The sequence below is a fragment of the Periplaneta americana genome, chromosome 11, assembly GCF_040183065.1.
Source record: "Periplaneta americana isolate PAMFEO1 chromosome 11, P.americana_PAMFEO1_priV1, whole genome shotgun sequence".
NCBI lineage: Eukaryota > Metazoa > Arthropoda > Insecta > Blattodea > Blattidae > Periplaneta > Periplaneta americana.
In genome coordinates, this window is record NC_091127.1 from 92,429,295 (window position 1) to 92,443,169 (window position 13,875).

The 13,875-nt window shown below is 35.3% G+C and overlaps 1 protein-coding gene and 1 long non-coding RNA gene across 2 annotated transcripts in view; both read left to right on the forward strand.

The window, feature by feature from the left end:
* Positions 1-13,875, forward strand: part of LOC138709190 (uncharacterized) — a 45,413-nt gene continuing 31,538 nt past the window's right edge. Inside the window, exons 1-2 of the long non-coding RNA XR_011334864.1 lie at positions 1-90; positions 997-1,042. This is a non-coding gene — a long non-coding RNA (uncharacterized lncRNA). The remainder of the gene's footprint in view (positions 91-996; positions 1,043-13,875) is intronic.
* LOC138709187 (tigger transposable element-derived protein 4-like) lies at positions 6,751-10,659 on the forward strand. The gene is made up of 2 exons (XM_069839764.1): positions 6,751-8,097; positions 8,323-10,659. Exon 2 carries the CDS (start codon positions 8,324-8,326, stop codon positions 10,268-10,270), a length of 1,947 nt encoding a protein of 648 aa, XP_069695865.1. The 5' UTR covers positions 6,751-8,097; position 8,323; the 3' UTR covers positions 10,271-10,659.

Sequence of the window (13,875 nt, forward strand, 5' to 3'; positions counted from 1 at the left end):
TGACATGTTTTCTTTTCAGTGCCTGATTTACAACTATTTTAAATTGAGTTAACGCTGGCAGGCATTTCGCTAAGGAGTTCATCAATTCATGTAAGTGACGTTAAGTAAAGATTCATCTTAGCTTAGTAAAGACAATCCATTTTGGTTGTCTATAGTTAGGTTCCCGAGATTTCCGAAAATGTAATAACCAGTTTAATTAAAAATAGAAGAAGAAAGGAAAACCTGTGCAACGCTGGGTGCTTTCAGCTAATATAATATAATATAATATAATATAATATAATATAATATAATATAATATAATATAATATAATAATATATACTAATAATAAATCTGTAACCCGAAATTTTTCTGGTAATTTTCGTTTTTCCAAAAATAATTGGTGTTAACATGTATAATTATTCATCCTGAGACCGAAAATCGCTTTTTTTTAATTTTTGTTTGTACTGTATGTCTGTCTGTCTGTCTGTCTGGATGTTTGTTACCTTTTCACGCGATAATGGCTGAACGGATTTCGATGAAAATTGGAATATAAATTAAGTTCGTTGTAAGTTAGATTTTAGGCTATATGGCATTCAAAATACTTTATTTAAAAGGGAGGTTATAAGGGGGCCTGAATTAAATAAACCGAAATATCTCGCTTATTATTGATTTTTGTGAAAAATATTACATAACAAAAGCTTTTTAAAATTGATTTCCGATACGTTTCATGCCAAGCAAAATTCTGATGGGACCAAATTATACCAAAAACGGATATTCTCTTAACCAAATTATCATATTTTAATTATTTGCATGCAATAACAATTAAAAAACATGTTAAAGATTATCATTGCACAAAATGAGTGGTCTCTGGACCAAAATGATCGCATTTTATTTATTTAAATACAATTTTAATTAAGTGACATATTAAACGATTTATCCTTCTATCAAACACGAATGTTCCCTGGACCAGATGTCCTATTTTAATTATGTAATTACTTTATATTTATTTCTAACAGGTGCAGCGGAGCGCATGGGTACAGCTAGTAATAAATATGTTAGTAGGTAAGTACCTATTTAAAATAGTTGTTTTGTAATATGATACAAGTCCACACCTGTGGAGTAATGGTCAGCGCGTTTGGCCGCGAAACCAGGTGGCCTGGGTTCGATTCCCGGTCGGGGCAAGTTACCTGGTTGAGGTTTTTTCCGGGGTTTTCCCTCAACCCAATATGAGCAAATGTTGGGTAACTTTCGGTGTTGGACCTCGGACTCATTTCACCAGCATTATCACCTTCATCTCATTCAGACGCTAAATAACCTAAGATGTTGATAAAGCGTCGTAAAATAACTTACTAAATTAACGATACAATATATGAGGAGCTCCGAAACAAAATCCGTTAAGTCCACAAATCATAAATTTTCAGGAAAGACGAAAAACTTCTACCGCTTAAACTTGTGAATAAAAAAATAAAAAGAAGCCACTGTTGTAAAAAGGACTCTTTCTTGATAAGAATATGACTAGTGCTGAAAATCAGTTGCATCTAAATTAGGAATAATCGCAACTTAAAAAAAAAAAATATTTGGTGGACTTAACTTGTTTTGTTCCATATGGGTGGACAAAATGGCTTTTGAAACGGAAACAACGCAATACAAGTATGTACTTCAGGAAATCAAGTTTACTAAATCAAAATTAACTCGTACCAGTACATGTTAATGGGTTATTTATGAAAGGGCCAAGTCGCTAATTTTGTGAAAGTGAGTTTGTAATATAATACTGCTCTTTTGGTGTAGATACATCGATTTAGATATGAAGAGGACTAAATTTCACACTCTAATGCTTAGTAGAATTTATGATATAATTTTTAGTTCAGCGTTAATTTCAAAATTTCGGCCTGTAAGCAGTTTTCTTAAATTTCTAACAATTTGGTATTCAAGACTTAGCCCTTTCATAAATAACCCACTCATGTTATAGTGATTGTTAATGAATTAATAGTCTAAAATTTATGACTATTATGTATTATTCGTCTTCACAAGCAAATCAAAACACAAAAGAATATGCTATATCATTCCAAAACCTTCTTCATTATCAAGACAATCATATCTTTCATTTTCCTCTTCATTCTGAGTCATCTTTCTGATAATCAAAAATGTTTGCGTAAAACTGTAGCTTTGCCATGTTACTTCACTTATCTCCAAATCTTTGTTTCAGCAAACAGTCCATATCAGCAGTTTTTACATTACCTGGGCAAAATGGTATGTTCAAGGGCCGAGTTATATCTTCCACATGACAACCTCTCTTTAACAATGATTTCGAACGTCTAGAATGATCAAGTCGATATGACACATTCATTGCTACATTTACATTCGTTTTACCTGCCTTTATTTTCTTCATCAGACGTATCGTTTTCATAGTACTGATCCCTTCCAACTTATGAACTTTGGAGGTAAATGCCTTGAAGTCTTGAACTTTCTAATCTATCCCCAGAACGGAAACTTTGTCGACATTACGACAGAAATTGTGGTAGTCTTCAAGTATAAATATTTCAGAGTGTCTTCGCAATGCTTTTTCTATTATAACAAACGCCCTACCTATTGGGAGGACATGAATGGCCTTGACCAGGAAAAGTCATACATACGTCTTTCACAGATTGCGGTGATTTTTCCAGATGCCACCACTACAGAGCATGTATAAGAATGGAATTTCGATTTTATCTTCACATCCGTCTGGAACTAGCCTTTTAGTGGAGAGAGCTTCATCAAAATTCTGTCTGCTAAGAAAATTTTTAAGAGCTGAAACTACTTCTTTTGCTTCTCGGCGTGCCTGATTTTCAGTTCTGCAGTAAAAGTTAGGGGATTTGTTCTCAACATCTGTAATACAGAATGCACAGAAACTAATCTAGCATACTTATTGGTAGTTTCGGCCATGGCTGAACCTGTTGTAAATCGAAACACAGAGTGTCAGAATTTTGTGGAGTTTCTTTCAACATTTTGTAGAATTTCTTTGCTTTGATTTTGTGGGCTATGAATCCAACACGAGTTTCTTCCTTTTTCGTACTGCTAACGGAGGATTACAGTTCATGATGCATTCTTGCACAATATCTACATGTGTCCGTAGCAGGTGTACCAAACTGTAAGTTGAATTCAGTGGAAAAGATGTTGTAAAAGAACCACCATTTTCCTTTCAAAGAGTCTGACACACTGGAATTATAAATTTTGTGTAGTTTGCTTATACTGAGTTTTGAAAGAAGGTACAATCTCCTACTTTTTCTGCGAGAGTAGTGGCTTTCGCATGCTTTCAAGTTTGATATAAATGTAATAACAAATCGTCTCTTTTTTTAGACTGTTTTTACCTACGATCATCACCCATTCTTTCCATAGTGGGCTTTCCAGCCAGTCTGTTGGATTCTATAATGATAATAATAATAATGATAATAATAATAATAATAATAATAATAATAATAATAATAATATATTTTTTTAATCTGGTTGTAGTCGCTCTAGCAACTTGGTTATATCGCGACATAACCACTTGTAACATTGAATTGAGTATCTTTAGGGTAATATCTTTGATGTGCTGTGGGTTTTAGAAATTTAAAATCCACCACCTGGGCCGGGTTTGATCATACAACCTTTGAGTTCATTGGTGGGCACGCTACCAATGTGCTAACCGGGTGGGAAATAATATTTTTGAGACACTTACAAATGCATAAATTATTATTACGCTATCATGAACATGATTACTACATTCAAAAACCTTATTACCATATATTTTACAAGACTGTTCAATTTTCCGAAATCGTGTTTTTGTTGATGTCGCCTCTTCGTGGATGAAACAAACATCAATGAAGCAAGAAGCCTGTCTTATTTCACTTTGTTATGATGTGCATAAACCCTTTTTCTGGCCTTTATAAAACTATATGCGGGGATCGAACAGCATTTGAAGTGCCTTCCTTGTGATTGAAGGGAGGTTCAAATTCCATGATACCATAATCCTTGTCATTATAATATCTAGAATAAAATTGTAGAGATGTATTATCCATGACATTTTTACCAACACTTTAAATCAGGACCACATTGTTTTCATTTAATTTACAGCTTCATATTCTTTCTTTCGCCTTGTCTCCGACATTCTTTTCCTCTTTCTGGACCCTGAAGATCCCTTTTAAGACAGACACACTTCCCTCTATGGAACCTACTACTAGAACAGTATTGCGAGACTGACTTATTTTCTATGAATACAATTTTATTCTCCTGCTTAAATCATTAAAAATGTGTGATTTATGCACAACAATGATGACATTACAGTAACATTGATATGCCTCCAGCAGCAGATGCAGCTGCAACAATGAACTAATAAAATTATTAATATTATGTGGCTGCAGAATAAACAGAAGTCTGAGTCTGTTGACTTAACGGGGTTTGTTCCGACTGGAGCGCTGGACTGAAAGGATTATGAAACAAACACTCGATTTCGACCTCATTTTTAACAGGGATGCAACAGAGTTAGAACCAAATAGAGACTGTAGATCGATGTAGGACATTTCGTAGAGTAAGAATCCGTTTCAAACTCAATTTCGATCAGAGGTGGACTTAACGGGTTTTGTTTCGGAGCTCCTCATATGTACAGATGTACAACATTTAATATTCATGCTTATCACCGAATTCAAGTTAAATTTAACAATAATTGTATATTACAGTATATTAAAACATTTTTTCAACTCGATCAAAATTCGATTAATCGATTAAATTCAAATAGTTAATCGATTACATATTTTGATCGATCAACAGCACTAATAATAACCAGATTGATGACAAACATGAAGTAGCAAATATTTTAATGACTCACAAGCGACCATACAAGCAATATCCTCAAATAATCAGCTGCTAATGACAAGCATTACACATCTCAGTGCCTTCAAGAAATTCGTGCAGACATTATTGGTAAAACAAGGATACTACAATCCACACAAATGATAGACTAATTGGGAAGGGTGCAATGAGAAAACAGATAGGTCGGAAAGCAGTATAAAAATATACAGCGTACAAAAAAAAAAAAACAGTCAGAAAACAAGAAGTGATACACCGGTACATTGGAAACACGTGGAAGGAGAGCAAGGGTAAACATCGAAGGAAGCAGCAGCAACATTCAGGATGAATACTGGTCACAAATGCTTAGCGGCTCCATAGAATGAACATCTACCCATTCAGAGAATGTCCACTATGTCAGACTCTGAGGTCTTTTATGGATGGGAGCCACCTGTTACTATGCCCCACGCTGAATAGAAGCCTTGACATCGACATCTGCAAGTTCTACTGGGATGCCAAAAATAAAATGGGATCATTTACCCATTTAGTCATAAGACAACAACTTTATAAATGTGGTCGAAGATCTAACAATTTCAGTACTAATACAGAAAAATTTGCCACAGTAAGCTTACTGATATTTATAAAAATGGAATGAAGGTAAAGTAAGTAAATCCATGGCACTACAGCCCTGAAGGGCCAAGTCCGACCAGCCGGCTGCTGGCCTCACGTTCACATGCCAAAGCAGAGGTGGACGATCATCGGTAGTCAGCTCTATTTGCCCTCATCCTATAAGAGAACATGAAATTGTAAAGGTAACTGAAAGCGTAAAAAGTAAACATGATGAAATATCAGACTCACTAATAAAACATTGCATGTCAAACATGGTTAAACCAATACTTGATACATGTAACTGCTATATACTAGAACATATCTCCCCAAATGTATCGTAGCTGAAATCACTCCATACACAACAACGGTGATGAATCAAACGTGGATAATTGCAGATCTATATCCCTACTATTGTCGTCTCCAAAATCTTAAAAAAAAGAGTAATAAAAAACAGACCGATGTTTTTTCTTGAAATCTAGTAGGGCTATTTTCTAACTCACAATTTGGTTTCCGAAAAATGAAATCCATTAATAATGCCCTATTCTGTAATTAGCAGTATTGCAAGCAAGAGACACCAGAGAACAAATACTCGAAAATTCCTTGATCTTCTATTTGCAAATGATACAAACATGATTTCCAAAAGTGGAAATGAGAATATTCTCCACTATAACATAAATGAAGATAATAATCAAAAGAATTCTTAAGACCTAAGACAACAAACTTGATCTAGTTTTGACAAAACAGTGTTTATTCATTATAATGACAATCAGAATACCAGTTGAGTGCACAAAATTTTTGTGAGTATGGATTGATTTCAATTGAACCAGTGAGTGGAAAAAGGGAATAACTACATTTTTTTTTTGCTAAATTGAACTGAGATAGCCATTTTGTTCCTCAATGATAGACCTATTGGATGAGCTGAAAAAGGGAATATTACTAACATTCCTACCCACGTAAAATCTCATGTCTGTTCTGTGTGGAGTGGAAGAAGGAAATAACTTCTGTAGTAGTTCCCTTTTTCCACTCAATACTGTTTTATTACAGCTAATATTGGCAAATGTTTATAATAAACTAATAATAAGCTACAGGAAGTAACTGATACATGTAAACAAAGGGGAAATGTTGGGTTATTATTCGACTACATGCAGAACTTGTCACTTTCCTTTATTCTGTACCGGAGATGTTTTATCTTCACAAGCTTTGGATATACGTACATACAGTATTCTGTATTCATAATGTTTCTAACAACAATGCATTGAAACTGCCACAGATTAACCGAACAGTAAAGCAGGAAAAGTTAATTACCATAATTGCATAAAAACACCTTTTCCAAAGCTTCCTTAGTACCGTACCGTGTTACAAAATATCTGTAGATGCAGTAACTAAAGTTTGTGTCATTATTACAGTTATCTTTAAATAACTTGAAAACGATTAGACATATCTCAAAACGAATTTCAGATGATTTTGAGTACATATATGACCCCCTTTCCATTTAAAATTTCAAAGTTGCATTCAAAATGGCGGCTTTTGAGATAGCTGAGAGCTAGAATCGAATGTGTCACTGGTAGAGCATTTGGTTTTACAAATACTGGTAACACCTATAACAATCGAAAATCAAGCATATGGAATATATATGGTTCCAGACTTTTGATTCACCCTGTATATATTTTTTTTTCCATAAAATTGTAATGTGGAAGTCGTTATTAACCTGTTTAATCATCTATATACATTTTTAAAGAAGGAAAAAACTGGAGGAGAGGCTAGGAAGCTAATAAAGTATATGTATGATTATTGAGTGGAAAAAGGAAATAAGTTTTAAAATTTAAAACAATTGTATACAAATATTAACAAGGCATAGAGCAAAGTTTGATAAAAATATATATATTACAAACAATAGTGAACATTTTTACTGTTGACAACATTTAAATCAAACTTAACAGAAAAGCTGTAGAAAGTTTTTTTTTTTGTTTCCTGAAAAGTTGGGTTCAAAGTAGTTATTCCCTTTTTCCACTCACTGATTCAATTTATCTTGTACTAAATAATATAAGCTTTCTCTCTGGGAAACTGTGCAAATTATATAATGCTTTCAGAATTCTCATAAAAAGCATCTCTCTTCCGACCTTAAAAGTAGTCTTATGTACATTCAGTTCTTTCATATCGTGTAATGCTCTGGTGTATATCCTCTGAAGCTATAATATTTAAAATAAAATCAATAAGTAAATAAACAACTAAAATAAGTAGATAAATAAATATAAAGCGCAAGTAAGGTCAAGCCTCCGTAAATTTATATAGGCCTAAATAGATAAACAAATATACAGAATAAGGTCAAGCCTCCGTACATTTATATAGGCCTAAATAAATATATAGAATAAGTAAGGTCAAGCCTCCATAAATTTATATAGGCCTAAACAAATAAATATACAGAATAAGTAGGGTCATGCCTCCGTAAATTTATATAGGCCTAAACAAATAAATATAAGGGAGACTGGGGAGGTTTGACCATAGGGGAGGTTTGACCCATCTCTATAATTTGAAATCCCGCCATTTTTATCTCTGCTATTTGTCATGGTTCTCTTTGCTTTTAATGTCAGAGGTAATATTTATGCTCATCAAGGCAGTGAAACCAAGAACAGCTGAGATTCTACTTCCTGTTTGATTTGTTGCTTGCTGATGTTGGTTTGATGCTCTTGTTTATAAGAATCCAAGTAAGTAATTGCAATCTTAATGGTAATAGTGATAGTTACATTTGATTCTACATCCTTTTAGGTTCAATTTCATATATTTATTGTGTAGTTTTCTTTATTATTAAGTATATAAATATTTTAGTATATACAAAAAGTCCCATGAGGGAGGTTTGACCCAAAATTGCAGGGAGGTGTGACCCATGTTATGGTGTGTGATTTCATAACATTTTTTTTATTTCTTAATAGGATGCCTTTCAAGTGGAAACCTACTGAAAATCCAAGGAAGAAAGTAGATCCAGGAGTAATGAAAGCTGCTGTAAAGCGTGTCCTCGATGATAATGTGAGCATTCGAGCAGCTGCAGTTGAATATGAAGTTGATAGGAAGACTTTAGGGAGGTATGTTACTAAAGTAAAGGAAGGAAATGAAACAGCTTTCAAGGCAGACCACAACAGCTCTCAGATTTTTAGTTCAGAAGAGGAAAATGATTTAGAAAAGTACCTTCTAACAGCAGCTAGGTTGAATTATGGTCTTACTCCTAAAGAGTTGCGAAGATTTGCTTATGAATATGCAGTCGCTAGAGGTAAACCAATCGGTGATAATTGGAAGAGAAACAATCAAGCCAGTTATGATTGGGAGAGAGGATTCATGCATCGTCACCCAAGACTGTCACTGCGGAATCCCCAGGGAAAAAGTCTAGGGAGAGGGACAGCCTTTAACCCAACAAGTGTAGGCGAGTTCTTCCAGAATCTTCGTTCTGTGTATCACACCAATAAATTTGGCCCAGAATCAATTTACAATCTGGATGAAACTGGGGTAACAAATGTACAGAAACCTGGCAAGGTAATTGCACCAAAAGGGGAAAAACAGGTCTCAAAAATGACATCCGCTGAGAGGGGGACACTTGTTACACTTTGCTGTGCAGTAAGTGCAACAGGAAATGCTGTTCCACCATTCTTTGTCTATCCAAGACAGAGATTAAATGATAAAATGATTGATGGTGCTCCTGTGGGTTCTTGTGCTGGTGTTAGTCCAAGTGGGTGGATGACTGGAGAGACCTTTGTTCATTACTGGGAACACTTTATCAAACACACAAAGTGCTCTAAAGAACGTCCTGTGCTTGTCATCTTAGACAACCATGAATCTCACGTAACACCACAGACACTTCAGATCGCTAAGGACAATGGTATCACACTAATAACATTGCCACCCCACACAAGCCATAAAACTCAACCACTTGATAGAACTGTATTTGGGCCCTTCAAAACTGTTTACAATCAAGCTATTGATGACTTCATGACCACTCATCCAGGAGAGACTGCAACTATCTACCAGATCCCAAAATTTGTTGGAAATGCATTTCCTGTTTCTTTCACTCCTGCCAATATAATCAGTGGCTTTAAATGCACTGGGATCTGGCCATTTGATTCCACTATTTTCAATTCTACTGATTTTATGAGCTCATATGTAACTTATCGACCAAGTCCTGCCAGTGAAGATGCAGCAGCCATAAGCAAAGAACCCCATCCAACACTGATTACCCAGCCAAGTTGTAGTGGAATTTCACCAGAACAAGTAAGACCTTTCCCGAAAGCTGGTCCAAAGAAAAGTAAAAATGGCCGCAAAAGGGTTGTTAGTCGTGTGTTGACAGACACACCTGTCAAAGCAGCTATTGAGAAAGAGTACGAAGAACGCGTCAATAGGAAGAGAAATCAGGCTACCCTTCCTTCCAAAACTATTAGGAAAATATTTCCTAATGACTGTGAGGACTCTGTATCAATTGAAAAGGAGAGGAAAAAGAGAAGAGAATCTCACTTTACTCCTACGGCTGATGAGGACGAGGCTTCTGAAAATATAACTGATGATGACGACTGCGAGGAGGTGAATAATGAAGATTGGGGAGTGATGTCTGCTAAAAGTGGTGATTTCGTCTTGGTTAAGTTCTGCACCAAGTCGACAGCATGCCATTATGTTGGAAAAGTTATACAGATCAGAGAATATGAGTGTAAAGTGAAATTCATGCGGCGCTACCGATTCGGGTCAGACTGCTTTGTGTATCCTGATGTTGAAGACACTAGTTATGTGCCATTTGAAGATATGAAAATTCTTCCAAAACCAGTTTTTCAAGATGGAACTGAAAGAATGTCTTCAAAACTTAGGTTCTCAGTGAGATTTATTAATTTAAATGTGCGTTAAGTGAAAACAGTGCTATTTCTCAGTGGAACTTTCACTATTTTCTATATTTTTATAATATTTGTGTTTGGTACTTTTGTTAGAAATAGTGTTCTTTGTATTCATGTTCCTAATTTATTTAAATATTGCAGACTTGTACTGTTTTGTAGGCTTGGGTCAAACCTCCCCGCATAAGGGAGGTTTGGCCCAGAAAGTAGTATAATTAAAAAACATATATGAAATTTAATACATTAAGAATAGGCTGTTCTGTAATTTACCATATATGTCTGAGATCTTAGTCTATCTAATGGTATGTTTTCATCACCTCTAAGGAAATTTATTTTTGGAAATAAAAATAAAATAAAAATAATGGGTCAAACCTCCCCAGGCTCCCTTACAGAATAAGTAGGGTCATGCCTCCGTAAATTTATATAGGCCTAAACAGATAAACAAATAAATATACAGAATAAGGTCAAGGCACCGTACATTTATATAAGCCTAACTAAATACACTGCGTGTTCAGTTCAAAGTGTGTCATGGCTCGCTGTATTCCGTCATGTGGCTAGCCGATGAGCCTAGAGAATTAAATCTTCCTACACTTCCGCAAAAGTGTATTACCTGTGTGCCAGAGAAGTTGCCTACCAATTACGGCGTTCATTCTGAAGAGTACATACCGATATGTACGGTAACGTCGGTAGTGGCAGGAATGTGAACTGTTTGGAAACACGTACTGAGGTGAGTTTTTTTCTTACTGTCGGGATATGGGGAGAGGGTTAAGACGATTACTTGCGTATTTGTTGACATTAACTTCGACGGTCAACATGGACACGGAGCATTTGATTTGTGTTGTGGAATGTTGCTGTACACAACCGATGATAACAAATACCCTGCGTACGACTTGCCCGCGCAAACCGCAGTTCGAAAGAGGTTATGGGAGCACACAGACCGTACAGACCGCCATCTGTTGCTACGACGTTCAAGTTATACCGTACACGTTCTCAAGTTCAGATTGAATGCTTTGAATAATAGGCAACTTCTCTGACATAAAAGCTTAAACACGCTTCAAATCGCTGACTCACAACAGTAACATCATGACACACTTTGAAATGAATATATACATATTATCGCCGCGCCAGCCGGAGTAACGACCGGCGAGCCTTTGATATTTATAAGTCATTGTTTGTCGCTTGTGATTGTGGTTCTTTTAGTCCCACCGCTCCAATCATATTCTACAAAAAACGGTTGCCGCCAATGGCAATCCAGGATTGAATTTTGACTTGTACATATCAAGTCCACGTGGAGTAAGAATCAAGGTTGTCATTTTTAATAACAAATGTTCGTTCAGTTTAGTAAAGCATTTCAAGTGGAAGTTATAAGTTGGTGTTAATATTTAAAATGTGGAGGCCGTGGGAAGGCGATGATGAAGTTGAAAGTAATGTAAATGCGTGTGTACCTTCAACTAGTAGAAGTAAGACAATTACAGGTAGAAAATGTATGGGGACATTGAATAAACAGTCTCAGAAAATAATTTGTAATGTGTATGCCTATGTCAAAAGTAATAAACTGGGCAAGGGACAGATTACAGAGACAGCAAAAGCTGTTGGATTAAGTAGGCAAGCCGTAAGCAGAGTTGTAAAAAGAGGTCCTAAAACACCCAAAAGATGTAAAAATAAAAAACCAGAAATTTGAAAAAGTTGATAACTTCACCTGCGATCTGATTCGTCGAATGGTGTGTGATTTAAAAAAAATGGACAGTCGCCAACAGTTAGTGAAATATGAATAGAACTTCAAAACAAGTGTGAATTCCCCTACAAAGAAACAATACTGAGAGAATTATTGAAAAAGTTAGGATTCAGGTTCCGAATTCTTAACAAAAGACGCGTGATAATGGAGTCGTAGAGAATAGTAATGTGGAGGTACAAATATTTGAACACACTTCGTTCTAAGAGATCGGCAGGCCATAAAATTATATTTTTGGACGAGACATGGTATAACACCCATGATGTTCTCAAAAAAGGTTGGGATGATGGGAGTTGCTCATGTGCCTTCAATGCCCCTGTATCTTGCGGGAAACAAATTATGGTTTTGCATGCAGGTAGTAGTGACGGCTGGGTTCCAAACTGTTTGTTCCTTTCAGCTAGAAATGTAGGTGACTCCAAAGCAGATTCATATGATGAAATGAATTCTGAAATTTTCGAGGACTGGTTTACAAACAAATTAATGAAAAATCTTCCAACAAGCCCTCTGTGTATAATTGTAACCAAAGACGTTTTATAGTTTAACCTAGACTCACTACGAGCGCTGTTCCTCGACCAAAAATTGAACACTTTCGCGCATCTCCATCACAGTCTAATATATATTAGACTGTGTCTCCATCTTGAGGGTGAGTGCCATGTGACTACAATATGTTTACATCACGAGTCCGCCTAATTTGAAATAACATAGAAGGTTATTCAGTATTATTGAATGTGTTAGGAGTAAGTGCGTATTAATTTAATCAATAATGTGTGTATAGATATAGTGTTTATATAGTTTAAATGAATCGTTCTCCTGTGATATACGTGAAATCACAGTGTAGGCCTACTACTGTGCTACATATGAGCCCTATACAAATAGTGTGTATTTAGTATTTTAATCATATTTATTTGTTATAAGTGAAACCATCGTGTGCTCTTGTGCTGCATACAACTGTACAAATAGTGTTCTTTATCATTTATTTTCATCGTACTCCTTATATAAATTCCGTAAGTGGAATCATGGTGCATAGTTGTGCCGCATACAACTGTACGAATCGACGTAAGAAGGATTCGGAAATTTCTTTTCACAAGTAAGTTAGTTACATATATTGTATTAGGATATTGTAAAATGACTGAGAACATTAGTACATATTTATTGTGATAATAGAAGAGAATGTTTTATAGGAGTAAGCGCAAACTTTCTTTTTAGGTTTCCATTGCAAAAGCCTGAGCTTCTCAGTAAATGGTTATCTGCTGTTAAACGCGATAAATTTATACCGTCAATTCACCACCAGTATTGCTTTGCACAAGAAGATAGTTAGACAGCATCTCTCTAAATCAATGGGTGAGTGCAAAATAAATCTGGTTAAGTATTTTCATGCTATCTTGATATGGCCTAGTTACAATATTTTGACATTCTTGCACATATTCGATTTAATAATAAAAGTTGATGCATTTCCTTGTTTATTGAAATATTTATTATTAGGCCTAACCAAAATGCACACAGTCCGCAAGATTAAGTTAATGTCCTAACTCGATTAATTAAATATTTCAGGAACTCCATCGGTACAGATTTGATGAATTGTGTAAATATGAATAGGCCTAATCACGAAGACAAGAATTTTTAATTGACAGTTTTAGCATAACAGCTTAATATTTGTTGTTCACAAAGATGACGATTACTGACAGACAGTTTCAGTTTCTTCAATTATTTGCTGTTGTAGACTATTACAGGAATGCAGGTGATTACGTTTCACTGTTTATATTTGTTTTTATCCTTGTTACTTGGTTACCGGTACTTGCTTATATTCGGTTCACAGTATAAAGAAGATAACTGTGTTCGGTTATTTTTTATGGTATAGTAATAAATCTTAGTGTCTTTTGCAGTTGCGT